This window comes from Cervus canadensis, chromosome 5 (assembly GCF_019320065.1).
Source record: "Cervus canadensis isolate Bull #8, Minnesota chromosome 5, ASM1932006v1, whole genome shotgun sequence".
NCBI lineage: Eukaryota > Metazoa > Chordata > Mammalia > Artiodactyla > Cervidae > Cervus > Cervus canadensis.
In genome coordinates, this window is record NC_057390.1 from 96,599,897 (window position 1) to 96,627,225 (window position 27,329).

At 56.5% G+C, this 27,329-nt stretch overlaps 2 protein-coding genes across 6 annotated transcripts; one reads left to right on the plus strand and one right to left on the minus strand.

The window, feature by feature from the left end:
- Positions 1-3,200: 3,200 nt before the first annotated feature.
- Positions 3,201-21,407, plus strand: POMT1 (protein O-mannosyltransferase 1). Of its 3 annotated transcripts, none has more exons than XM_043469887.1 (20): positions 3,201-3,396; positions 4,051-4,206; positions 5,313-5,419; positions 5,801-5,851; positions 6,405-6,551; positions 7,277-7,388; positions 7,722-7,787; positions 7,874-7,967; positions 8,249-8,404; positions 9,183-9,313; positions 9,796-9,891; positions 13,390-13,482; positions 15,569-15,665; positions 17,013-17,105; positions 17,319-17,439; positions 17,731-17,828; positions 18,342-18,455; positions 19,134-19,260; positions 20,003-20,180; positions 20,654-21,407. In XM_043469887.1, exons 2-20 carry the CDS (start codon positions 4,085-4,087, stop codon positions 20,826-20,828), a joined length of 2,178 nt encoding a protein of 725 aa, XP_043325822.1. In that variant the 5' UTR covers positions 3,201-3,396; positions 4,051-4,084; the 3' UTR covers positions 20,829-21,407. The 3 variants fall into 3 exon arrangements, with proteins under 3 accessions (XP_043325822.1, XP_043325823.1, XP_043325824.1); XM_043469888.1 differs by having other exon boundaries at positions 3,251-3,445; XM_043469889.1 differs by lacking the exons at positions 3,201-3,396; positions 5,313-5,419; positions 5,801-5,851 and having other exon boundaries at positions 4,071-4,206.
- Positions 21,404-26,854, minus strand: UCK1 (uridine-cytidine kinase 1). Of its 3 annotated transcripts, none has more exons than XM_043469890.1 (7): positions 26,644-26,854; positions 26,098-26,283; positions 25,141-25,237; positions 24,835-24,977; positions 24,645-24,739; positions 23,047-23,095; positions 21,404-22,606 (listed from the first exon to the last, which is right to left on the minus strand). In XM_043469890.1, the coding sequence occupies exons 1-7, from the start codon at positions 26,771-26,773 to the stop codon at positions 22,425-22,427; spliced, it is 882 nt and encodes a 293-aa protein (XP_043325825.1). In that variant the 5' UTR covers positions 26,774-26,854; the 3' UTR covers positions 21,404-22,424. The 3 variants fall into 3 exon arrangements, with proteins under 3 accessions (XP_043325825.1, XP_043325827.1, XP_043325826.1); XM_043469892.1 differs by having other exon boundaries at positions 24,835-24,908; positions 26,098-26,257; positions 26,644-26,853; XM_043469891.1 differs by having other exon boundaries at positions 26,098-26,257; positions 26,644-26,850.
- Between the last annotated feature and the right edge of the window lie 475 nt (positions 26,855-27,329).

Below are 27,329 nucleotides of genomic sequence, written 5' to 3' on the forward strand. Positions count from 1 at the left end.
GAAATGCAGTAATTACTGCAGAGATGTCTTGGGGGGCAGTCTCTCTCCTGTCATGTGGTTTTGGAGCCAGTCTCCAGGTAATAGGACTTGGGGTCATATTTTGCCTTCATGTTCCCATCCTCAGAGTGCAAATCCACACAGAGGCCTCTGCCAGAAAGCCTTGGGTCAACCAGCGGGAGGGAACACGTAAAGACTAGCACTGAACAATTTTCTGCTCCTGGGCAGGGGCAGGGGCAGGGGTCAGAGCCCTCTCACTTTGCCTTCAGCTACTCAGCTTACCCTTCTTTGCCATGCTGGCTGCTCCACCCTGGCCGTTGATGATGCATCCTGTTCCTCGGCAGACAGTGACCCTGTAGTTACTGTGTGTCATCCAGCATCAATTCCTCTGTGGGGTAAAACCCAAGAGCATGAGCTCATGTAGCCGTGAGGCCTCGTCCACCCCCTGAAGGCTTCTTTGCCAGCTGTATTTGATCTGGTTTTGGTTTCCTGTTTTGAATTAATGTTACTGTTTTCAAACTTGGAATTCCTACACTTTGGGCTTCAGGTTCCTTCAGGGAGAAAACTAAAGAGTGACTGTTACCCAGAAAAATCGGTCGGTCCGGTTCCAAAGCCATGGTCATTGCAGCAACTTCTGGGGACACTGGGGTATCTTGTTACATACCGACATCAGTTCTCTCCAGCTCTGCCCTCACCCTCCTGTCTTGTAGATCTGCCTCCTGGATGGTTGATGAGGTTTGTCAAGGGCTGTGGAGGCTCAGAGTGTGCACTCACAGGCATGGTCTCACTCAGAACTGGCCCGCTGAAGCAGCGTGGGGTCAGCAGCTGAAGCCCCCTCCCTCCTGTGTGGTTCCCCTCCGCTGAGTAGCTGCATGTTACCTCTCAAATCTGTATTTGTCCCATTTTTCTTGCAGAGCTAGCCTGGGTTAGAAGGTTTGTTGGAAATGGCCTTTGAGCACCAAGGACACTAGGGTACTTGAACTTAGTACTATTCTGTGATGACTGGGAGATGCAGACTTCAGAAAGCTGGCTCTTCCAGTTTGAAAAGTGAACCGGACCTAAGACATCACCAGGACAGGAGCGGCTCAGTGTTGGGGTCGGACACTGTTGTCCAGCCATGTCCTCCACCGGGACCACCAGTGCATATCTGGCCAGTGATCTTCCAGGCATATCCAACCTGCAGTTCACCATTTCTCCACCCCAGTTAGGTGACCTCCAAGAGGGAGCAGTGTCCCCGAGGCCCTGCCTTCAGCATGTTACAAAGCCTCAGTGCGGAACTTTCTGTTGAGGCTCTCTGTGGACGACCTTCCGTTGTGAAAAGGGGGCCCTGCACACCAAGCTTTTGACCTCATGCCTTGCATAGTAAAAAGCGTTCGGGTTTTTTGTTGAGAGGGTTGTGGTTTTTGGTTTTTTTTTATCTTATTTTGGCCTTTCCTCTCTTTGTCTTTTCATGTAGACCAGATATTTGAAAGGGCAGACGATGGCTAAAAGGTGTAACGTGCAGCTTGTTTCTACGTTGTTTGGGGGAGCTTTTACCTTAGATGGGAAAATGGAACCCTGGATTCACCAGGCCATGGTGGCACCCTCCTCCTTCACCCTTCCCTCCGGTTCAGTACCTGTTGTTTCTCCTTTCAAATATGTGATTGTACTAGCTCTTTCCATATGAAAGAATTCTCCTTATTTAAATAAAAAAAAAGTTTAAAAAAAAAGACCCACTGAAACCAAACATGCTTTGTTAGGCTGTGTGTTCCTCGACCATGTCATTTGAGTAGAAATGGAAGAGTTCCGCTTGTGTAGAAATTAAGAGACTGGGCAACGTGAGGTGAGGAGGGGCTGAAGCCTGGGGTTATTAAGGTGGGTCTTCCCAGTGGGTGGACATTAGCACTGCCTGCCCCCTGCCCTTCCTCACCCCACTCCCCTTGTGAAATGGCTGGGTCACAGAAGGTAAGTGCTTGACTTGTGTTTTGTTGCCACTTCTAATGTCCCTTTTGTTTTGCTGTAATAGGAGAGGTAATAAAGTACAAAGTTTTGCGGTACTTTGGGCTAGGAAAGCAGAGCAAGCCAGGTGTGGGCCGTGAAGGATGGAGAGCTAGGATCTGGGTTTGAGTGGTAGTCCTTGGTTCTGCCCTCCACTAGATGGTCACCTTGGGAAAGACACCACTGCCCAGAGCCACAATTTTCATAATTATAAAATGTGGGTTGTAAACAGTACCTACTGGGCAGGGTACTGTGGATGCAGAGGCCATGGGAGCGTTCAGCACAGTGCCTGGCCCCAGGTGAGGATGTAGGAAACTTACACATTCAGTAAGTTTAACACTTTCCAAAAAGAAATCCCGGGCAGGCGTGGCCCCTGGGTTCCCTGCTCCCAGGAGCCTGGCCTTGAGGGAGCCTGTGGGCCAACAGGAGGGAGGCCCTGGGTCCTCCGGACCAGAGGGCCCCTACTTTGAGAGCCCAGCCCCACTCCTCTAGGGCCTAGGACGCCCTCTGGCTGCAAGCAGGTGAGCCTGCGCTCCCTCCCTCTACATAGCCCGTGTGAGTCACCTGCACTACCTAATGCTGGGTGACGGGGAAGGCAGGAAAGAATCGTAATTCGTTATTAGACTTGTAGTAAGTACCCTTCCATCTGGGAGTTTAGTCGCTAGGTCGTGTCCGACTCTGCGACCCCCATGGACTGTAGTCCGCCAGGCTCCTCTTGTCCATGGGATTTCCCAGGCAAGAATACTGGAGTGGGTTCCCACTTCTTTCTCCAGGGAATCTTCCCCACCCAAAGGATCGAATCGCCTCTCCTGCATTGGCAGGCCGGGTTCTTTACCGCTGAGGCACAGGAAAGCCCGTCCAGGAGTACTGACTCCCAGATAGAAGAAGGTAGGCTAAAAAGCAGAGCTGCTTTCCTGCCCGTTAATCGTTGGGTCATTCGCTTGACCGGAAGACGCCGTGTCCCGCTGCAGAGCAGGCTCGGAGGGGCCCCTCGGGCCGGAGGGTGGGGGGCACCGCCGGGCCGGGGATGGGCCTCCGCGTCACACCGATCGAAAAGCCGATACGGTCGCACTGTGTCGTTTAACAGATGTAGCCGTGTATCTCGTGGCGCAAAGGAACCTGGACTCCCCAGCCGGGAGTCATAGGCTTAAAAGACTGACAACCCTCCGGGGATCTCGGCTAGCCCAGTGCGCGCGCGCGCGCGCCGTCTTCGCCCAGTGCGCAGGCGCGCTGCACCCCGCCCCTTCCCGCGCCCCGGCAGGCCCCGCAGGCGCGGCGAGTCGAGCGTCGAGCCGGCCAGTGGGCAGCAAAGAGTGCCGAGCGGCCTCGCCCACTACCAACGGTCGGCCTCACCGCTCACCCCCGCCCCCAGGAAGGTCTGAGGTGCAGGGAGCGGCTCTGCGGGGATCTGAAGAAACAGCAGTACGTTTGTGGCGCCGGGGCCCAGAGCCCAGTCGGGTCCCCCGGGCAGGTGAAACCCTCCGGAGAGAAGCGGAGTGCCGGGCAGAGGAGCGGGGCTCCCAGGGCGCACAGGGTCCCGGGAGAGAACGGGGTGCCCCGGGCCGACGTAGCGGCAGGAGGGAAGCTTGTCGCCCTGAGGATAGAAGGGGGCCGCCGCAGGCCAGAGGCGGCGTTGCTGTGAGAACGCGGGGGAGGGGGTCCCCCACGGCACCGGCAGCCTCCAGAGAAAAGTGGACCCGAGGGATGGGGGGAGCCTCGGGAAAGAAATGGGGTGCCCGATGTAGACGCGCCCTCAGGTGAGAAAGGGGGCGCGACGGGAGGGCGGCCCTTGGCGCAGACGGTAGGCTCTGAGTCTCGGGGGTTGGGGGGCGGACGGAGGTCACCGGCTGTAAGCCGGCCACACTGCTCAGGTGGACAGGGGCCCGGGGGTCCAACGCTGTCACTGACCGGAAGGGCTCCTCAGGTGGTGTGGGAGTGAGGGACTCTTTAGTCCTGAGGTGGCCACCTCACCGCGTGTGACTGCCGGTGAAAGAGGGTCCTGATGTCACAGCCTCCTCCTAGCCTGCAAGGGAGCCACCGGTGTTGTTGATGATAGCTTTTCCTCTGCTTTTCCAGGGCATCCTCCTCCCCCCGCCTGCTTTTCTGCAAGATGTTGGGATTCTTGCAGCACCCTGTGGTGGTGACCGCTGAGGTGAACTTGAATATGGTAGCTCTGACCGCGGTGGGATTGCTGAGCCGACTGTGGCAGCTTGCCTATCCAAGGGCCGTGGTGTAAGTCAAGCAACTCGATTCCGGGGGCTTCCAGAAGGAACTGTAATTTTTTTCAGTGCATTGATGGCTGGAAGTGCCTTATTGAGCCCCATAAAATGGGAGAGCCAACTTCTGGGCTTCCTTGGTGATGGATGTCTTGGCAGTTAGAGGAGAGACCAGCTTGTCCCCAGGACAGCCCCTGCAGAGTCCACCTGTTCAGTCTTGCCCCGTAGGTCAGTAGTAGGTGCAGTAACCATGATGGGTGACCTTTGACAGTCCGGAGAATGGAGGGCAGAAGACTGAGGAATTTGGAAGCAAGTCCTCACTGATGGTAGAGTATGTGTTCTTTGTCATAATGAGAAATGATTGTTGTTATTACTAAAGGGCTGTTAATGATCTGATTAATATATGTGTTTCTTTTCACTTAACTTTTTATTATGGAAAACATCAAACATATACAAAAGTACAGAGAATGGTATATTAGTCACCCAGTTGCAACAGTTACCAGCTCATAGCCAGCTCCCTCCCTGCAGTGGGTTTTTTTGAAGCACATCATAGACACTATATTTCATTCATTGATCAATTTAGTATCTTTAAAAGATCAGGATTCTTGAAAATCACAGGATCACAGTAGCATCATCATGCCTAGGGAACTGACAGCAATTCCTCTGTGTCAGCAAACGTCCCTGATTGTCTGAAAGAGGTTTGCTGCAGTTGGCACCTCTCCCTTTTGCACCTGCAACTGTTTTGTTGGGTCACCAGCTCTGATTCTGACTCTCAGCTGCAGACACGCAGGTAGACAGCCAGATCAGCTTTGTGTCCAGGAGGCCTTTGGTAGCCTGGCTCGTGGTACATCCTAACCTATACGCAGGGAGAGAAGTAGAATCTGTGTCAGAAAAGCCTCCTGAATGCCCAACTTCTGGGGGGCGTTTCCCCCCTATCCTTGTGGATGTGTGGTGCTGCACATGTGTCTTAATATTTAGGGATGCCATGCAGTTGGGGCAAAAGATCCAACCTTGACTGGTCACTCTCCAAAGTCATTTGGAAGCAAAGGTGTACATTGATCCTCATACCTTTTGTGTACAGTTAAGATCTCTAGCTGAACATAACATGGGTTTGCTTTGCAGTTTTGATGAAGTGTATTACGGGCAGTACATCTCTTTTTACATGAAGCGGATCTTCTTTTTGGATGGCAGTGGACCACCGTTTGGCCACATGCTTTTGGCCTTGGGAGGTAGGATTCCTTAGTAAAAGAAGTGGCTCTTTAGCACTTAAACATGGAAGTTCATGACAGCAGAAGCAGTGTCTTATTTTATTTATTTATTTATCTATCTGGGACTGCCCTGGGTCTTCATTGCTTTGCACCGGTTTTCTCTAATTGTGCCGAGACGGGGCTAGTCTTCATTGGTGGCACACGGGCTTCTCATTGCCGAGGCTTCTTGTTGCAGGCTGTACGCTGCACAGGCTTCAGTATTTGCTGCACACAGACACATGGGCTTAGTTGCTCCGTGGGTCTTATTTTTTCTTTATCATTGTTCTCCTGATGCCTGCTGCAGTTTGGTGCTTCAGAAGTATTTACTGAACAGGATAGTTATTGATTCATCTTTTGTTTTAGGTTATTTAGGAGGATTTGATGGTAACTTTCTGTGGAACAGAATTGGAGCAGGTAAAATATCATTGTCCTCTCCCTTACTAATGTGCACGTATTAGAATTGAGAGGAGGTAACTATCCTAGAGATTAACAACTACGGTTTATTCATCTGAATCCAGGGTATGATAAATAGTTTGGGTACAAGAGAAAGAATTTCAAAAAGTCCAGTAAATTCCTTAGTGCTTACTTGTAGTAAGTATATTTTCCTTGGTCTTTGGTACACATAACACACTGTACATGGCATCTGTACATGCCACTGTATGTGGCAAGTACCTTTTGTACATAAACGTGTGTTGCCGCAGTGCTTTTGGAAACAGATTGGGTAAATCTGTAAATAAGCGTTAACTCATTTCCGAGTCCTCAGCATCATCGCATACTTACTGAGAACCGGCCCTCGACCACGTGAACCTGTGGCCTGCACACTTGGTCCCTGATGAGACCCATCCTTGCAGACTTGTGCTGTGGTCCATGGGCACGTGTGAGGAGGCTCCGTGTGAGGAGACGCTGCGGTGTAGGGAGGGGGGCTGTGTGCCCTGTGCGCTCAGCCACGCTGTGCTTGCTCTTCCAGAATACAGCAGCAACGTGCCTGTGTGGTCCCTGCGCCTGCTGCCGGCCCTCTCGGGGGCCCTGTCGGTGCCCATGGCCTATGAGATCGTGTGGGAGCTCGGCTTCTCTCACTGTGCCGCCACGGGGGCCGCTCTGCTGATGCTGATCGGTGAGGCCCAGGTGTCTGCCTGCTCCGGGGGGGCCAGGTCGACCCCAGCGCTGACCTCTGTCTGCGTCTCTGTGGCCCAGGAGGGCTCGAGGTTTAGTGGACGTGCCCCCTCCCATGTCTGCTACTCTCAGGACAGAAGGAAGCACGTCTAGGGTGTCCAGATCAGACTCTGGGAGTCACCCCACTCTCAGGCCGGGGGTTGTGCATAGGACATAGTTCAGACTGTGACATTGTGGAGGGGCAGCCAACATGTAGCGGGGTTGCCCAAATGATGCTCCTATGTACGCGCCCCCCACCCCCTGACCATCGCCCCTGGTAACCCAGTCTGTCCTTGAATGAGAACCTCCCCTGCCCCCCTACCCACCTTGACCAGTGGAGACAGAGATTCAGGAATGAGTGGATATACCTCAGAGGGGACTCTCTCAGCCCACGTCTGTGAACAAATGAAGTTAAGTCAGATGAAAATAAACCAAATTCATGTCTGTTGAGTGACAACCCTAACTGGGGCCCATGCCCACAGAGTGTTAGAATGTCCAGGCACCCTGCAGAGGTGGTATTTCTCCTACAGATGAGGAAAACGAAGGTTCAGGAAGGGCCAGTAATTTCCAGCCAGGTCGAGCGCCCACTGCCCCCCTGCACACTCTGGGACGTTTGGCAAGGACCATTTTTTGTGGACAGTCACCCTTGTTCCCTGACACCTGATGCCCGTGTCCTTTTCCCAACAGAGAACGCCCTCATCACTCAGTCAAGGTTAATGCTTTTGGAATCAGTGCTGATATTTTTCAATCTGTTGGCTGTGCTGTCTTACCTGAAGTTCTCCAACTCCCAGAAAGACAGGTATGGAGAATGAGGCAGAGGAGTCCAGGGGCTTGTCCACCTGAGCAGGTCTGATACCTTTCCACAGGGGACAGCTGCCCCAGGCACCTCCACTGGCTCTTGGCTCCTGACTTCATAAATAATTCTCATCTCTCTATGATGTAAACCAAGTGGAAACATCTTCTGACCCAAAGGAGAAGTTGTATCAGGAGGACTGCTCTTCGGGGAGATGAGAAATCTTTCCCTTGTACCCGGAGCTTGGCACAGCCAGCTGAGATCTCTGCGGCCGTGCCTTCTCTGACCTTCAGGGGAAACGTTCCGAGGCCTCAGCTCTGCTTCTGTGCTTTGCTCCAGGCCCTTCTCCCCGAGATGGTGGTTTTGGTTGGTGCTGACGGGCATGGCCTGCTCCTGTGCAGTTGGGTGAGTCTGGTGCACTGGGTCTGGGGCGGCAGCCACGCCCCCCACGTGTGTCTCGTCTTGACTTCCTCTTCACCCTGTGTCTTTAGCATCAAGTACGTGGGTGTGTTCACATACTTGCTGGTGCTTGGGGTTGCCGCTGTCCACGCCTGGCACCTGATAGGAGACCAGACGCTGTCAAACGTAGGTGCTGATGCCAAGGGGTGGGGTGGGGCTGGCCTGGGGGCAGGGCTGGTGGGGATCAAGGGTGTAAGTCTGGGGTCGGAGTTAGGCTGATCCTGGGGGCGCAGGAGGCAGAGCTGGGGTGGGGATGGAGCTGAGGGCAGGGCAGAGATATGGTGGGGTCGGGGGTGAGGTGGGGCTGGCTGTTGGGGGGCGGGGAGCAAGATGAGAACCCTGAAAGGACGACTGGCCGGGGCCCACCTTCCCCCGGGTCGGGTGATGTCCCCTCCATCCTCTGGCAGGTCCGTGTGCTCTGCCACCTGCTCGCCCGAGTGGTGGCCCTGGTGGTGCTCCCGGTCCTTGTGTACCTGCTGTTCTTCTACATCCACCTGCTGCTGCTCTACCGCTCCGGGCCCCACGACCAGATCATGTCCAGTGCCTTCCAGGCCAGCTTGGAGGTAAAAGTGCCGTCCTAGAAAGAAGGCCACACTAGACTCAGGGTTTTCTTAACGTAAACCACCCCAAGTGAGCATCAGAGGAAAAACCAAATTGTGGAAGTGAGGCATGTCTTCACTCTCTCTACACTAATTCTGAACGTGCTAGTGGCGTGGGAGGGGACAAGGGGTCCGCTTTCCACAGTGTGACCTGCGGGCAGGTGCCAGGCTGCACGGGACAGACATATTTCTGGTGTTCATGCAACTCACTTTGCAAAAATAAAAACAGGCTTCAAATGAGGTGTCAGGAATGTAGAGCCTGAAGTCGGCAGACCTGCTCTTAAGGGCCGGCTCTGCTGATGGCAAATTCTCTGAGTATTCGGACAGATTTCTTAACTCACCCATGTCTTGAGTTAGTCAGATGTAATTGTTATCACGGGCTACAGGTAAGAAGTAAATGAGGACGAGTGCGGGGAGTTCCCTGGAGGTCCAGTGGTTAGGATTCTGCACTTTAACAGCCAAGGCCTGGGTTCAATCCTTGGTCGGGGAACTAAGATCTCGCATGCCACATGGCATGGCCCCAAAATAAAATAAGGACAAGCAGGGGAGGGTGAGGTGAGCGCCTCCCCAGTGGCCACCTCCAGTCGCTGGTAATGTGTAACGTGCCAGGATTATGTCACACGTGACCATAGCTGATGGTGTGACTGTGGCCCAGATGGGAGGGGCTGTCAGGGGGCTGGCTCGGGTGTCACATGTGTGCTCTCTCTCTCCCTCACTGGCCACCCCTGTGCTCCTGGCTCAGGGTGGGCTGGCAAGGGTCACGCAAGGCCAGCCTCTGGAGGTGGCCTTCGGTTCCCAGGTCACCCTGAAGAACGTCTTCGGCCAACCCGTGCCCTGCTGGCTTCACTCTCACCAGAGCACCTACCCTATGATGTAAGTAAGGAAAGCCATGTTTTCAATCCAGAGGTTATAACATGTTTGTTTGTTTGTTTGTTTTTCACATTTTTGTTGTTACCAAGAGCTTCTGAGATTGAAAGAAATGGAGCGGGGATTTCTCTGGTGGTCCAGTGGCTGAGACTCCACACTCCTAATGCAGGGGGCCTGGGTTCAATCCCTGGTCAGGGAACTGGACCCCACATGCTGCAACTTAGATGGAAGATCCCTCAAGCTACAGCTAGGACCCAGAACAGCCAAACAAATAATAAATAAATAAGATAAACCTTTAAAAAAAAAAAAAAGAAATAGAGCTCTCAGAACCTGGTGTCATTGAGTCTCGTTATATACCATCGCTGGAGGGACCAGCCCCTCTGGGATGGAAACATATCTGACACCTCGCTGGGTGGCATGTGTAGGGACCTTGGGGGGAGGTCGTGGGCCCCTGACTCCCCACCCGCAGGTGCACCCTCTTCTTGCAGATATGAGAACGGCCGTGGCAGCTCCCACCAGCAGCAGGTGACCTGCTACCCCTTCAAGGACGTCAACAACTGGTGGATTGTCAAGGACCCCGGGAGGTGAGTACAGGTCGGGGGACAGCCTGGCCTTAGTCCCTGGCCTCCTCGTAGCTTCGGGACCAGCTCTGTGCCAAGAAGCCCACGGTCAGGGACACAGCAGCGTTCCTAGCAAGTGCAGTACAGTTAAATTCAGTCGCTCAGTCATGTCCGACACTTTGCGACCCCATGGACTGCAGCACGCCAAGCCTCCCTGTCCATCACCAACTCCTGGAGTTTACTCAAATTCATGTCCATTGAGTCACTGATGCCATCCAATCATCTCATCCTCTGTCGTCCCCTTCTCCTCCTGCCCTCAATCTTTCCCAGCATCAGGGTGTTTTCAAATGAGTCAGCTCTTCACATCAGGTGGCCAAAGGATTGGAGTTTCAGCTTCAACATCAGTACTTCCAATGAATACCCAGGACTGATCTCCTTTAGGATGGACTGGTTGGATCTCCCATACAAGGGACTCTCAAGAGTCTTCTCCAGCACCACAATTTGAAAGCATCAATTTTTTGGCCCTCAGCTTTCTTTATAGTCCAACTCTCACATCCATACATGACTATTGGAAAAACCATAGCCTTGACTAGACAGACCTTTGTTGGCAAAGTAATGGCTTTTTAATATGCTGCCTAGTTTGGTCATAACTTTTCTTTTCTTCCAAGGAGTAAGCGTCTTTTAATTTCATGTAGTCACCATCTGCAGTGATTTGGGAACCCAAAAAAGAAAAATCTGCCACTGTTTCCACTGTTTCCCCATCTATTTGCCATGAAGTAATGGGACCGGATGCCATGATCTTAGTTTTCTGAATGTTGAACTTTGAGCCAACTTTTTCACTCTCCTCTCTCACTTTCATCAAGAGGCTCTTTAGTTCTTCTTCACTTTCTGCCATTAAGGTTGGTGTCATCTGCATATCTGAGGTAATATTGATATTTCTCCTGGCAGTCTTGATTCCAGCTTGTGCTTCATCCAGCCCAGCATTCCTCATGATGAGCTCTGCATATAAGTTAAATAAGCAGGGTGACAATATACAGCCTTGACGTACTCCTTTTCCTATTTGGAACCAGTCTGTTGTTTCATGTCCTGTTCTAACTGTTGCTTCCTGACCTGCATACAGGTTTCTCAAGAGGCAGGTCAGGTGGTCTGGTATTCATTCCCATATTGTTCAGAATTTTCCACAGTTTGTTGTGATCCATACAGTCAAAGGCTTTGGCATAGTCAATAACGCAGAAGTAGATGTTTTTCTGGAACTCTTGCTTTTTCAGTGATCCAATGGATGTTGGCAATTTGATCTCTGGTTCCTCTGCCTTTTCTAAAACCAGCTTGAACATCTGAAAGTTCATGGTTCACATATTGTTGAAGCCTGGCTTGGAGAATTTTGAGCATTACTTTACTAGCGTGTGAGATGAGTGCAATTGTGCAGTAGTTTGAGCATTCTTTGGCATTGCCTTTCTTTGGGATTGGGATGAAAACTGACCTTTTCCAGTCCCGTGGCCACTGCTGAGTTTTCCAGATTTGCTGGCATATTGAGTGCAGCACACTCATAGCATCATCTTTTATTATTTGAAATGGCTCAACTGAAATTCCATCACCTCCACTAGCTTTGATTGTAGTGATGCTTCTTAAGGCCCACTTGACTTCCCATTCCAGGATGTCTGGCTCTAGGTGAATGATCACACCATCGTGATTATTTGGGTCATGAAGATCATTTTTGTGTAGTTCTGTGTATTCTTGCCACCTCTTCTTAATATCGTCTGCTTCTGTTAGGTCCATACCATTTCTATCCTTTATTGAGCCCATCTTTGCATGAAACGTTCCCTTGGTATCTCTAATTTTCTTGAAGAGATCTCTAGTCTTTCCCATTGTATTGTTTTTCTCTATTTCTTTGCATTGATCACTGAGGAAGGCTTTCTTATCTCTCCTTGCTATTCTTTGGAACTCTGCATTCAAATGGGTATATCTTTCCTTTTCTCCTTTGCTTTTCACTTCTGTTCTTTTCACAACTATTTGTAAGGCCTCCTCAGATAGCCATTTTGCCTTTTTGTATTTCTTTTTCTTGGGGATGGTCTTGATCACTGTCTCCTGTATAATGTCATGAACCTCTGTCCATAGTTCATCAGGCACTCTGTCTATCAGATCTAGTCCCTTAAATCTATTTCTCACTTCCACTGTATAATCATAAGGGATTTGATTTAGGTCATACCTGAATGATCTAGTGGTTTTCCCCACTTTCTTCAATTTAAGTCTGAATTTGGCAATAAGGAGTTCATGATCTGAGCCATGCCATGTAGGGCCACCCAAGATGGATGGGTCATGGTGGAGAGTTCTGACAAAATATGGTCCATTGGAGAAGAGAATGGCAAACCACTTCAGTATTTTTGCCTTGAGAACCCCATGAACAGTATGAAAAGGCAAAAAGATAGGACACTGAAAGATGAACTCCCCAGGTCTGTAGGTGCCCAATATGCTACTGGAGATAGTGGAGAAATAACTCCAGAAAGAATGAAGAGATGGAGCCAAAGCAAAAACAACACCCAGTTGTGGTTGTGACTGGTGATGGAAGCAAGGTCCAATGCTGTAAAGAGCAATATTGAGTAGGAACCTGGAATGTTAGGTCCATGAATCAAGGCAAATTCAAAGTGGTCAAACAGGAGATGGCAAGAGTGAATATTGACATTTTAGGAATCAGTGAACTAAAATGGACTGGAATGGGTGAATTTAACTCAGATGACCATTATATCTACTACTGTGGGCAAGAATCCCTTAGAAGAAATGGAGTAGCCATCATGGTCAACAAAAGAGTCTGAAATGCAGTACTTAGAAGCAGTCTCAAAAATGACAGAATGATCTCTGTTCGTTTCCAAGGAAACCATTCAATATCATGGTAATCCAAGTCTATGCCCCAACTGCTAATGCTGAAGAAGCTGAAGTTGAACAGTTCTATGAAGACCTACAAGACCTTTTAGAACTAACACCCCAAAAAGATGTCCTTTTCATTTTAGGGGACTGGAATGCAAAAGTAGGAAGTCAAGAAACACCTGTAGTAACAGGCAAATTTGGCCTTGGAGTACAGAATAAAGCAGGGTAAAGGCTAATAGAGTTAGGCCAAAAGAACACACTCATAGCAAACACCCTCTTCCAACAACACAAGAGAAGACTGTTCACATGGACATCACCAGATGGCCAACACTGAAATCAGATTGATTATATTCTTTGCAGCCGAAGATAGAGAAGCTCTATACAGTCAGCAAAAACAAGACCAGGAGCTGACCGTGGCTCAGATCATGAACTCCTTATTGACAAATTCAGATTTAAATTGAAGTACAGCACAGCTGTAGTCAATGTGATGATGGCAAAGGGGGTCATGCCAGGAAGCGTGGGAAGTGACCCGAAGTTTCAGAAAAGAGTTAAATAAAACGTGTACGTTCACCTTGTACGAGGAACAGGCTGACAGGGTGGCTGTGAGACTCCACAGAGCCTGAGCGAGGAACCCACGAGCCTGGCCACGCTCTCTTCCAGGCATCAGCTGGTGGTGAACAACCCCCCGAGGCCTGTGCGGCACGGCGATGTCGTGCAGCTGGTGCATGGCATGACCACCCGTCTCCTCAACACGTGAGTCCCTGCCGCTGCTCAGAGCAGGCGTGCCTGCATCACCGCCTCGGGTGCCGGTCTGCAGTAGGTGTCGAGGGTGGGGAGGGGAGACCTCAGTGATGGCGCATGGGCTGGAAAGGAGAGTCCCATCCAGAGTGATGTGTGGGGTGTCCTGGCAGACAGGGGCACGTGCTGAAAGGAGAAGCGAATTCAAGAAGGCCATGAGTTGGGGGGCAGAGCACCTGACCTCTGGGCCACCTCTGCTGTCCTTCCACCTGGCCTCTTGGGTCAACCACGTGGCCTTAGGGACCCTGCCCTCCCCCCTTGGACACCTGGGCTCTCCACACTGTGTCCACCTTGTCCTCTCCCCCTTCTGCCATCCCTGGGTAGGAAATCCACGGGGCTCCAGTCCCTCCTGCCCTCACTCCCAGTCCCGCTGGGAATCGCCCGCCCTCTGCAGACGGCAGGCACCCTCTGCAAAACAGAGGCAGTTTTCCGTCTGAAAACTCACGCTTGACCAACCTCACGTCTCTGCCAAGAGCCTCCAGGGATATCCAGCATGACTGTCACACTCAGAATAACTCCCCACTCTCCCCTGGCTGCCGGCCCCCCTGGGACCCAGCCCACGAACTCCTTGGTAGACTTCATGCCAGTCACCCTAGCCCCCTGCTGTCCCAAAATGACCCCGTGCAGCCTCCCTGGGGCCTTTGCTCACTCTGTCTGCCTGGAATGTTCTTCAGCTCAGACCCCACTGCCATCCCCACTATGGCCCACTCTTTCACTTTTTTTTTTTTTTTTTTAATTTTTTTATTAGTTGGAGGCTAATTACTTCACAACATTTCAGTGGGTTTTGTCATACATTGATATGAATCAGCCATAGATTTACACTTATTCCCAATCCCGATCCCCCCTCCCATCTCCCTCTCCACCCGATTCCTCTGGGTCTTCCCAGTGCACCAGGCCCAAGCACTTGTCTCATGCATCCCACCTGGGCTGGTGATCTGTTTCACCATAGATAGTATACATGCTGTTCTTTTGAAACATCCCACCCTCACCTTCTCCCACAGAGTTCAAAAGTCTGTTCTGTATTTCTGTGTCTCTTTTTCTGTTTTGCATATAGGGTTATCGTTACCATCTTTCTAAATTCCATATATATGTGTTAGTATGCTGTAATGTTCTTTATCTTTCACTTTTTTAAAGAATAATTTTATTCATTTATATTTTTGGCTGCACTGGGTCTTCATTGTTGCCTGCAGGCTACTCTCTAGTTGTGGTGCTTGGGCTTCTCATTTCGGTTGCTTCTCTTGTTCCGGAGCACTGGCTCTAGAGCTCAGGCTTCCGCAGTGGTGCCGCATGGGCTCTGTAGTTGCAGTCTCTAAGCTCTAGAGCTTGGGCTCAGTTGCCCTGCAGCATGTGGGATCTTCCTGGAGCAGGGATAGAGCCCGTGTCTCCTGCGTTGGCATGCAGATTCTTTACCACTGAGCCGCCAGGAAAGCCCCCATGTAGTCACTGTATTCAGGGGTCAGCTGAAATGTCCCTGCACCAAAAGCGTTTCTTGTGCACTGTGCCCACCGGGGTCAGTGTTGTTTGTGGTGCTCACAGGGCCTGCAGTCATATTTGACTTTTCCAGTGTCATGAGGGCCTCTTCCTTACTGCTCACTGTGGGTCCTCCCCCAATGTGGTCCCGTGCAAAGTCCGATCAGGCATGGTTTCCCTGAAAGTGAACAAGGGGAACTGATGTCCCTGGGCGCTTGTTTTGCAACAGTATTCTTGGTGCCCTAGCCATTTCCACGACCTGGCGTCAGGGAGCCCCCAGTGGTCAGGCTGTGCGCCCGGCTCAGTTTATCCTCTGCAAAGGGGATGGTAAGCCCGTGGTTTAGATGGACGTACCCCTGCTTCCCCATCACATGCATCCCTGGAGGCATGGTCGCTGCAGGGCCTCTGCCCTCCATGAGGGATTTAGCGCCCTGGGGAATGGCAGCCAAGGTGCTTGAAGGTTGAGCTGGCTTTGTTTCCTGAAAAAAAGTGGTTTTTTTCTCCTTAAAGAACAGTGAGTGCCTTTCAGGAGAGCTTGGGGCGCCCCCAGCAGCGCTGTTTGGTTTTCCAGGCACGACGTTGCAGCCCCCCTGAGCCCCCACGCGCAGGAGGTTTCCTGCTACGTTGACTACAACATCTCCATGCCCCCCCAGAACCTCTGGCGGCTGGTGAGTTCCTGGCCTTCTTGAGCACGGGCATCACGGCTCTTTCCGAACCGCAAGTGGAACAAGTGACCCCCTGTTCTACAGAGAAGGGGAGCCAGGGGGTTTTCCTGTGTCCAGGAAGGAGCTGCAGGGTAGTGGGTGGGTCTCAAAGGGCTGTGGGGAGGAGGCCCCTCCCACAGCTCGGCTCAGACCAGCTGCCTGGGCACCCCGGGAGTCTCTTTAATCAACCCTTCCCTGGGGACAGGCAGGGCCATGGAGGAGCAATTTCTGGCACTGTCCCCCTGGGCCCCGGGCCCTCCTGCGGGTGAACCATCGGCTCTTCTGGGTGGCACACTTCGTCCTGGGCCACGCCGCAGGAGGGAAGTTCCGAGGCTGGGCTGCTGGACCGTCTGAAGTCAGGGTCATGAGTGCAAAACGCAGCAGCAGGGCCGTGATCGCACTGGGCTTACTTTTGGGAGAGGTGTGCTCCCCTTCAGCCTCCATGGCCGCTGCCTCGTACCACCAGCCCCTCAATGAGTTCTCAATGCTGTGATGCAACGCCAGGGGCCCTGAAGGCCGCCTCTGTGTTTGTGCACAGCGGGGCCCGGGTGCTGGGCGCTGCACACGGGTGCGCCGTGCATCTGCCTCTGCCCCTCCCCCGAGGCTGCTCTGATGTGGTTGTCACCCCAGCTCCTTGTCCCCAGGATTGTCCTGAAGGTCCTGCCTGCTCCCCTCTCTGGTGAGGCCCATCGCTGACCCCTTCTCTGTGCCTCAGCCCCTTTCAGCCCCACCTGCCCCTGTTTCAAGGACCTGAAGCTCCATGATGGGCAGAGAGGATGGCCAACCAGAGGGTGTGGCTTCCTTGTCCTGCTCCTGCTCAGCCCCTCGGGTGCTGGCTTGTCAGTAGCCATTGGACCTCCCGGGGTGGTGCCAGGCACCCGTAAGTTAAACCCGGCAGTGCTAAGCTCTTCCAGTGTGAGTTCTTTATTACCCATCACCAGGAGACCCCGCTCAGGGCACAGTCTTGCGGGGACAGTCTCTGACCTTCCTCTGCACTATCTTCATGTTTGGCCCGAGGTCTCAGGGAGTAGGCATCACAGAAGCTCAGGGAGGAGTATCATCCTTAAATCCCCACTGGAAACGGTATCTGCGCTGGGGGAGGGTGGTGTCCCCACCCCCACCCCCCAGCACCTCGCACAGACCTCTGGAATAAAGTCGACGGCACTGTCTGGGACCAGCCGTGTCAGCTTCCCTTGGGGGACTGTCCCCTCATATCAGACCAAACAGTCTCACCGTGGTGACTGGTCTTTATTTTTACATTTAAGGAAATCTGACAAAGAGTGAACTAATGGCCCAGACCTGCTTTTACAGGACATTGTGAACAGGGAGTCAGACACGGATGTCTGGAAAACCATCTTGTCAGAGGTCCGCTTTGTGCATGTGAACACCTCGGCCATCCTCAAGGTCAGCGACACTGCCTCCCTGGTCCTGCCCAGAGGGACGGACTGAAGGGGGTTGTGGGGGGTTGCGGGGTCTCTGTAACTGCTCAGAACTGAACCCTGGCACGAGCTCCCCAGAGGAGAGCTGCTGCCCTTGTGGGTGACCTGGGGTGGGGTCCCCCCAGCTGGGTGGGCCCAGGCCCTCCATCACGATCCCCCCACCATCTTGCTTTGCCAGCTGAGTGGAGTGCCTCTCCCAGACTGGGGCTTTCGGCAGCTGGAAGTGGTCGGGGAGAAGCTGTTTTGGGGCTACCATGAAAGCACCGTGTGGAACGTGGAGGAGCACCGCTACGGCAGGAGTGAGCACTCCTGGGGGCGGGGCAGCCCGCGGGCTCCAGGCCCCACTGCGGACCTTCTCCCTCCCTCCCCCACTCCCTCGCAGGGCTGAAGCGGTGAGAGCTGTCTGGTGGGCGAGGGGGGCAGTGCCACCGGAAGGCGGGGCAAGGAGAGCTTTTGACTGGAAAGATGGCCAGGCGGGTGGGGGACCGCGGACCGTGTCTGGTGGGTTCTTTGGAAAGCAGCGGCGGCTGCCCTGGGCGGCTCCCTGACCGGGTTCTGCTCGCGTCCTCTGGTCCCCGTGTGCCTGCCAGGCCAGGAGCAGAAGGAGAGGGAGCTGGAGCTGCACTCCCCAACCCAGGTGGACATCAGCAGGAACCTCAGCTTCATGGCCAGATTCTCCGAGCTGCAGGTGACGGGCGGGCAGAGGGGCGGGTGACCTTGCCCCTCGCCAGGAAGGCCACGCGGTCTGCTCAGCATCAGCCTTCAAACTGGGACCTGACTCGGCAGGGAGGGCTGCTGCCCTCTGTCCTCTGTCTGTGTCATGCCTGGCACCGTCAGCCCCCGGCCCCCCGGCCTTCCTGCCGTGTGGCTTTGCTGGCAGTAACTGTCAAGAGGCGAGGAGACACGCAGCAGTGGCACTGCTCCCAGGTCAGGTCGACACGGCGCAGCCCCAGGGAACTCGGCACTAGGCACTCAGCGTCTCCAGTGTCAAGGCGCCCTTACCGCCCCATCCCATCCCTTAATCCACAAACTAGAGCCCGGCAGAGGCACCTCCTGGGCTGCTTCTGCGGGTGACCTGAGTGAACTTGAGGTTGGACGCCCCCATGAAAGGGGCAGCGGTTTACTCCGCCGCCTGGCAGATCCCTTGCCATGAAGGGCATCTGGCTGTCCGGTGATTCCCGGTGGCCTCTGCTGTCTGCAGTGGCGGATGCTGACGGTGAGAAGTGATGATTCAGAACACAAGTACAGCTCCACGCCGCTGGACTGGGTCATGCTGGACACAAACATCGCTTACTGGCTGCACCCCAGGACCAGTGTAAGCACAGCGTCTGCGGGCAATTGGCCCGCGCCTGAGAGGCCTGTGATGTTAGGAGTAGCCACTGCATCCGCCCAAGCCCCGGCCTTCCTATGCCATCCTGGTGAAAGCCGAGGGCTTGCTGTTCTCCGAGTGCTCTGGCAGCACGGGGCCCGAGCTCCCCCGAGGTGCCGAGGGGTCAGGTCCCCAGGTGTCTGCAGGGAGGGACCCGGCTTTGCTGCTGCCATGGCAGCGTGTGGTTCCCCATGCCCGGCCGACGTGGTTTTTAAAACCATCCCACTTGATTTCCCACCTGGCACCTGGTGTCCAGGCCGGTCAGTGTTCTGCTTCCCTGTCCAGCGTGTCTTCACCTGGAGGGGCAAACACAGCATGTGGTCGGCGCCCAGTAATGACTTAAGCTGGGGGGTGCACTCCCCTTTCCCCCCCCCGGACGTGGGGGGCCGCGGCTTGCTGAGAAGCGGGCACTGAGGACATTCTGGTCTCAGCGCCTTGCTACTCTGCATCAGCGTCCCTGTCCCCCTCCTCTCTGCTGTCCAGAAATAACCCTATCTACTCCTGGCTCTGATTCCACTTACAGAGCTGAGCACCTTTGCACGTCCGTCCTGGCTGTGAGGGCTGAGGGTGGGGCAGCGCCCGTGCCTGCCCTGGACCACACCACCCAGCCTCTCCCTTCCACAGGCGCAGATCCACCTGCTCGGAAACATCGTGATCTGGGCCTCGGCCAGCCTCGCCACCCTGGTGTACGCCCTGCTCTTCGTCTGGTACCTGCTCAGACGCAGAAGGAGAGTCTGCGACCTCCCCGAGGGTCTGTGCCGCGGCCCACGCGCCTCTTGCACCCCGTCCCTCTGGTTCAGGCCAGAACTCCGTGTACTTCGGGGCCGCATCAGGAAGTGCGGCCTTGGGGCCACCTCTTGTTTCTGCCCCAAGGGCACTTCTGTCTCTTCCCCAGAGACAGGATGCTACGCTCCAGTCCCCGTGTCACCCTCAAGGCTTCTCCAGGGCCATGCAGGTGTCGGGCCTGAATTGCTCCCTAACCCCAGCACCCCTGGAAGTGGCTGATGGGACAGAGCTGCCAGGAGGCACGGGGGGGAGGGGGCTGGTTTGCAAGAACAGAAACCCCCTAAAAACCATCCTGATACGGGAAAGGAGCCAACGCCGGGGTGGGCCGCAAAGGCCGCCAGGGGCGGGGAGGCGCCCTCTCTGGGCTCAGCTGAGCTGGTCGTTCTCCCCAGTAGTCCCGGCTCCTGGGCAGGTGCATGGTGCAGGCCCGCCCCTGCCCCCTGAGGAGTGAGACTGGGAGACCCTCAGGGAACCAGGAGTGAGCTGAGCCTGGCCCAGGGCTGGCGTCTCAGGACGGGCTTGGCAGGGGCAGTGGGAAGTCCAGGAGGTTCTCGGGACACAGTCTGCTCTTCCTCCAGAGGCGGTGGAGGGGCTGGGACAGGAGACAGAAAGCAGGGGCCGCGAGTTCACGGGCTCGCTTGTGGACGACGAGGTGAGCCTGCCCGGCGGCAGAGAGCCTCCTGGCTCAAGACGGCCTTCCCCCGCAGACCGCTGGCTGCGCTGGGTGCTGGCTGGGGCTCTGTGCGCCGGTGGCTGGGCCGTGAACTACCTGCCCTTCTTCCTGATGGAGAAGACACTCTTCCTCTACCACTACCTGCCGGCACTCACCTTCCAGATCCTGCTGCTGCCCGTGGTCCTGGAGCACGTCGGCGACCACCTGTGCAGGTAGGTACCAGGCCTTGGCAGCCACGCGCCCCGGGTCGGGAGGGGGGTGGGGTCCGGGGGAGTCACGAATGGTGATTCCAGCGTGGTGTGGATGGGGTTCCAAGCACGAAGCTAAGGCTGGTGGGAGGTGAAGCTGGGGGATACGCGCAGGGAAGGACCTTCGGCCTGGAGGACACCAGAACAGAGAAAGGGAAGGGAGGCATGGGGCGGCCAGTGGCTGGGTCACGTGGGGCCCAGCAGATACACAGGGGGCCTGTAAACCAGAGGGGGCCTGGAGCAGCTCAGGAGGAGCTCTGTGCTCCTGCTGCTGAGATGGGGCAGGAGCTGGGGTTCAGGAAGCAGAGCGAGTGAGGAGCGGCGCTGAGTGGGTCTGGCAGGACTTGACGAGGGCTGACACTCTGGCCGGGGTGCCGAGGGGACCTCGCATGGCAAGGGCCAGCCCCCCCACACCGTGCTCTGCTCCGGGCCAGTAGGTCCCAGCTCCAGAGGAGCCTCTTCACGGCCCTGGTCGTGGCCTGGTTCACCTCCGCCTGTCACGTGTCCAACATGCTGCGCCCGCTGACCTACGGGGACAGGTCACTGTCACCCAGTGAGCTCAAGGCCCTTCGCTGGAAAGACAGCTGGGACATCCTGATCCGGAAATACTAGCGGGACGTGGACTCACCGACGGGCAGCAGGGCTGGGTGCGGACAAGGTCTTGGACGGGAGTTTCCTGCAGGCAGGCGGAGCCACTCTGAGCTTGGTGGAGACATGGGCTTGGCTGGGATTCTGCTCTGGTCTCGAAGAAACGGCCCTCTGACAGGCACCTCCTTTTCAGCAGTCTGTTTTCCCTGATCATAAAGAGCACCTCTTCACTGCCGCCTTCTAAGAGCCCCGTGCGCTCACCGAGTGTGGAGCTGCTGGGTGGGACTCGCCACTGCCGAGAAAAGGCAGGGAGGGGCTGGTTCTAGCGGCCCAGTCTTGCTCACAGAGGCTGGTGGTGGGCTCAACCCGGGCCCCTGCTCCTGCTGACCTAGTGAGGCCCTGGGAACTCCCCCTCATGGTTCAGTGGCCCGTGAGCCCTGGAACGCCAGCCTAAGGGGGCTGGGGGAGGCCGGCCGTGACTCCTCTTGGTGATCCCCAACCCCCACCCAGGGAGCCTGCCGAGAGGTGAGCTGTCATCCACACATTTCCTGGTCCTGATTCTGCCCTTTTTAATGTAATTAAAAAGGGACAAACTGGAATTCACATTTGGTGTTGTTTATTGGTTCTCTCTCCAAAAAGAACAGTAAACTTGACAAAACCATCACAGTCATCAGAAACCAGCCCTCGAGCTCAGCCAAGCGCACCTGACGTCCCTGTGTAACTAGTTAGCACTCGACAGCTGGCGGCAACGGGGAGGGACCACTTACAGGAACAGCTGCCACATGGAAGGGGGACAAACCAGGACAAGACCACCAGCGTCTGGGAGGCAAGGTCACTGGGCAAGCACAAGGGACCGGCCACTGTGGGCCGCCTCCCCGAGCCACACACGCCTTGGCCATGGGCGACACTAGGAAGGGCCTGTCCAGATGGCATCCCGGGCTCTGGGGTGCCGAGCCAGACGCTGTGCTGGCAGGAAAGCAGGCGGGCTGGGCTGGGCTGGGCTTGGCTGGGCCAGGGGGCCCCAGCTATGTGTGTGGTGCTGGTTAAGGAAAAGCTTGCTCCCCAGGGCTCCCTCCTGGCTCTGCCTTCGGAGCACAGGCCAGAAGGAGGGACGCCTCTCCGTGGCTCCTTGCGTACCAGATCAGTGTGTACCAGGATCATGACCCGCCAGTGGGTCATGAAGTTGGGTTACTAGGTCACAGCGAGCATGGTGTTAGGAAACCAGAGTAAACAGAAAACGTGTGGTTGTGTAACAAGTAAAACGGAAGAGGCTTATCTCTTCAAACTTGTGTTCCAGTTACACGTGCGTGAACCAGGTCACGCTAGTCTCTCTCGCCAGGGGTTCACCGTCAAAATCACGGTGACCGGGCTGTTTCTTCATCGTTCCCCCAAACATGGGCCTCGCGTACCACACATTCTGTGGCCATTCTCAGCAGCGAAGAGCACTTCCAGCCCCCGTGACATGAGGAAGCGGGGGAGGAGGTCAGGGCCGCCGGCAGAGAACCTGTCACACGGTCTGGACGACTCGTCCAGGTCTCCCAAGTTAACCGGGACCCCGACAGCGCCCCGTCCTGGCCGCGTGTCCTCTCCGGGCCCGCCGGGCGCCGAGCAGCCCGCTCCTCAGTGGGGCCTGCTGCTGGACTCCAGGTGCGAGCGCTTGCCCGAGGCCAGCACTGCGGGGTGCTCCCCCGGCTCCGGGAACGTCCTCTTGTGGCTGCGCCCGTTGGCCCCCGTGCGATGCCACTTGCAGATGTCGCCGTTGAGGATGTCCTGGATGTGCTGCACGATGAGGTTGATGGCCACTGCGGGGACACGGGCGGGGTCAGCCGCCCGCCCACCCAGCTGCCACCCGCCGTCACCCGCGAGGCGCATGCTTCCCTCCGCGAGGCGTCCGCCTGCCACTGAGCCTCAGCAGGCAGACTGGTGCCCGCTGAGGCTGGCCTGGTGGCGCGGGCTTCTATTAACTGACCCTAGGTGTGATACTTCTGCCAACAAGGGGCTCCCTGTCAAGCAGTCCTCCGTGTTTTTTTTTTCCCTCCTTTACTGAAACTTAATTGACATTGTACGTTGTGTCACTTTAAGGTGTAAAATGTGTTGCGTGTTCTAAGTGTGTTGTAAACCTGCGCCACACATGTATGTGGATGGGCCTCACCCTCCGGGGGCGTCTCAGTAACCTGGACGGGCTGGGCCGTGCCTGCTGCATGGCCCTGGGGGGTGGGGGCGGCACAGGCCTGCTCCTTACCCATGTTGTCAACCCCTCGAGGGATGATCACGTCTGCGTACTTCTTTGTCTGCAAGGCAAGAAAAGGAGGGTCTTGTGAGATTCCTTCGGCGTGCCTGGGCCTAGATGCGGGGCGCACGCGCGGGCCACCATGAAGGGTGAGGAGGTGGGGGCAGGGGCTCAGGTGAGAGACCGCAAGCCAAGAAGGGAGGGAAGCCAAGCGGAAGCAGCGGGAAGGGATGGCGCGTGTCTGCCAGCCGCTCCCAGATGCTGGTCTCTGTGAGCACCGCGCCAGCTGAAGTGGGGTGCCCTCCCAGTGCACACAGGGTGCAGAGCCCTGCAAGAGCAGGGCTGCGCCCCAGGCAGGGACGTCGCGGGACCTGCTCCCCTTCCTGCCTCGCCCCTCCTCTGCTCCCCCGCCGACTAGCCCACTCCTGCCGGGCACCTATGGTGCCTTCGAGGAGGGACCCCAAGTGCTGCTGGGGGGGGTGGGGGGCACCTCTGAATGAGCGGAGGGAGGCCCGCAGACTGCTGAGTGCCGCCGGGGTGTGGACCTGGGCCAAGGAGGCCTGTCTCAAGAGATGAGCCGCGGCGGGGGCGGGAGGAATGGGGACAGACTGGGTCCCCGGGCAGCCCTGTCTGCAGGCAGAGGAGACCCAGGGCCAAACTCCCACGGGGCTGGGCCACTCTGCTGGCTGTGGGGGCAGGCGGGGGGCGACCAGGAAAGGGCTAAGAAAGGTCCTAGGGGGCGGACATGGGTAACTCAGGCACCTCGCCGTGGCTCCCCGTGAAGGGGAGGGGCGGGGAGGGACTGCCCGAGCACACTTCTGCCTCCATCCAGGGGCACCCGGTCACACGTGGCATCCAGAGCTTCACGGTAAATGACCTACTTTTCAAAAGTGTCTTTCTGGGGATAAGAGGCTGCACAACAGTCAATTTCCTAATCATTTTCTAGAAACTCCAAGACCGTGAATGTAAAATAAAATGTTTTCATGAACTAGCAAGAACAGAACTCCTTTGTCCCATTTATCTAAAGCAGGAATCCTGCTTCTAATTCCTCTGTGCCTCACTTTTCCCTTTAGGAATCAAAATATTGTGAAATTTCCCTTTAAATCTCTCCATAATCTTATCCAGTGAAAAGGTGAGGTGGAGGAAAAGACAGATGGCCGCACACAGTGAATTCCTCCTCTGCACGCCAGCCGGACCTTCCCCCACCCCAGAGAAACACACGGTGTGGAGGAAGTTTTTAAGCACCTAGTGTGCACCAGACAGCACTCTGGCAGCTGACAGAGACCCCCGCCCCCGTTCAGAAGGGCTGGGGGGAGAAGAGGACAGTGTGGGCAGTGGACGAGCAGTGCCCTGGACAGATGCAGACAAGAGCCTGGGAGGAGGTGATGCCGGTGCATGGGGTGAAGCCTGGCACGGGGAGGAGGGGTGCGAAGGACAGAGGACCCACTCCCAGCTGAGAACCGCTCCCCGGGACCATGAGCACGAGCGGCTAACTTCTCCACGTTTACAGCCGACTGCGTCCGTCCACGACTCGGCTCTCACAGAACGGGCACCGGGGGGCCTTCTGACAAGGGGGGGAAGGAGGTCCCCGGGCAAGCGGAAGGCGGTACCGGCAGGCAGAACTCCTCGAAGGCCGGCTTGACGAAGGTGGTGTACTGCGTCAGGATCTGCTCCAGGTCCCGGCCCCGCTGCACGTCCCGGAGAACTGCAGTGACAGGAGAGAGCAGGGGCCTGCAGACACCGGGGGGCGGTGCCTGGGGCTGGGCCGGCCAGGGGCAGAGGGGCCCGCGTCCGCCTTACCTCTCCGAGATAGCCTGACGTCGGAGTCGGTGTCCACGAAGAGGCGCAGGTGGAACATGTCCCGGATCTCCTGACTGTAGAAGACAAGGATGCCCTCGAACAGGACCACGTCTGCGGGGTAGACCACCGTGGTCTCTGCGAGCCTGTAGGGCGGGCCAGGGGAGGGGCCTGCCTTTAGTGTGAGACCCTGGCCCCGGATGAGGGGGGCTATCCCGGGAACCAGTGGGGTGCAGCCCCAGGGCGGGGAGAGGTGTCCTCACCAGCCCCTTGCACACAGCCCTCTCCTCCCCAGAACCGCCCACTTACCTTGAGTGGGTCACAAAATCATAGGTGGGGACCTCCACTGTTTTGCCCTCCACAATGTTTTTCAGAGTCCTGTGCATCAAATCGTTATCAAAAGCATCTGCAGGGGTGGAACAGAAGGTAGGACAAGTCCTTGTGCTGAGAACTCACTCTGCCCCTGGGGTCTGCTGGGTGCGGGTGAGGGTGCTGCCAACGACGCTAAGGAACATCTGGCCCAGGGGAGCCCCCATGGCTTCCACCTGCAGGGCCCTCTGCAAACCACAGGCTGGACCTATCCTTGCTGCCTCGGGGCAGTGCCACCACCTGGGCCGCTGTCCCACCCACAAGTCTGAACACACGGATCTCCTGATCAGCCAGTTCCGGCAGGTAGGTGAACTAGGCGTCTTGCTTCTAGTTCTGGGAAATAACAAAGACTAACGCTCCTCGGACCTTCTCCCCATGTGTCCCCTGGAAAGGGATGAGGACCGGAGCCGGCCACTGGGCAGAATCATCTACTAGCAGCAGGGAGGGGCAGCATGGCTATCCCCCTCACCCACCCCCTCTCCACCTATTCCCCTGGCCCCTGACCAGACCAGGAAAGGGAGCTTCAAGGCCTCTGGTTCTTGTTCACCCACTGCTGGCCTCTCGAGGACCCTGCCCCAGTGGACACGGTCTGCATAGCAGGCCCCTGATAGCAAGAAGACGTTTAGGTTTCTCCACGACCACAACTGTGGCAGAGCAATGGGCCTGAAGGCCCTTCTGAGGTGCACACTTCCTGACCGGCTCCAACCGATGGAGCCTGGAGCTCCTGCAGGGCCCAGAGGGCACAGAAGAGACCCCCCGGCTTAACCCCCAATCCGCTCCACAGAGGTTTAACCAGGGACCAACCAGCCAGGCCTCTTCCCCATCCATGGCCAACTCTGGACCCAGTCTCCGGTCAGCCCTCCTCCCCCACTCCCTCCCCACCTCCACGGCCTCTACCTGGGTGGTCGAAGTTGTACTGTCCCTTCAAGGCCTTGGCCTTCTGCTCCGCGGTCAGGACCTTATAGAACCTGTCTTGGCTCAAGATGACCAGCTTGCGCTGCCGGTGGTCCACTTCCTTCTGTCCCAGCAGCTCCATGATCTTCTCACACACGGTGGACTGGGAAACACAAACAGGAGCCCCGCCTGGAGACGCCCACCCCGGCGCATCAGCTCCCGAGGGGCCGCCAGGTCAGCGGCTGCGCCTGGCGGGGAGGGCGCTGGGCTGCATCAGCGGGGGCAACGCGGACCCGGACCACGAGCGGTCAGGCCAGCCGGGAGCTTGCGGGGGAGCCTCGGAGTCCAGCGACCCGCTCCCCGCCTGGCCCGCCGCGGCCGCAGCCCCTCCGCCCCCGGCCCTGTCCACGCCCGGGAGGTGGGCGGGGGGACACCTCGTGGCAGCTAGAGGCGGGGGCCTCCCTCTGGACTGAGGCCCGACAGGCCGCGCGGAGTCTCGGGGGCGCCCAGGGTGACTCGCAGGCCCTGCCGCGCCGCCCAGCCCCTTACCTTGCCGCTCGCGGTGCCGCCGCTCACGCCGATCAAGAAAGGCCGCTGGTGAGGGCGGTCCGCCTCGGGCCCGGCGCCCTCGCAGTCGCCGCCTCCAGCCGAAGCCATCTCCGGCGTCGCTCGACCGCATCTGGCTCCCGGCTCCCGCCGCCGCCGCCGCTGCGCAAAGGTCGGAGACGCCCCCAGCCCGGGGCTCCACTTCCGGGAGGCACGCGGCGCGGCGGGGGCGGGGCTATGCGCGCGCGTGGCACGGCGGGAGTTGTAGTCCTGGTTGGTGGCTGAGAGCGCCGCGCATGCGTGGGCCTGGCCGGGCTCTCCCTCCGGGCCTGGAAGGCGGCCGAGGCACGTCGACCCGCTGCCGCGACGCCGGGTTGTTTTTTATTATTTGCTGCAAAAGCCAAAAGCCAATCGGTTTCGCAACTGGCTGCAGAAGTCTCCAGATGTCGGGCGGCCTCCGAGAAGGTTCCTTCTGCCCGCATCTCCGCACCTGCCTGCCTGGGGTGGCGGTGGGGGGGGCGTCGGAATGATCCCCCAGGACTGCAAGGTCGGGGTGGGGTGCTTGGGCATAGACGCGGGTCAGACTCCTGAGCCCCGTGACCCGGGTCGGAAACTAGAACCGGTTCTGCAGCCTCGTGTGCGGTCACCTAAGAGCACGCCGTCACCTCCGCACCGGGCCCGGGTGCTCA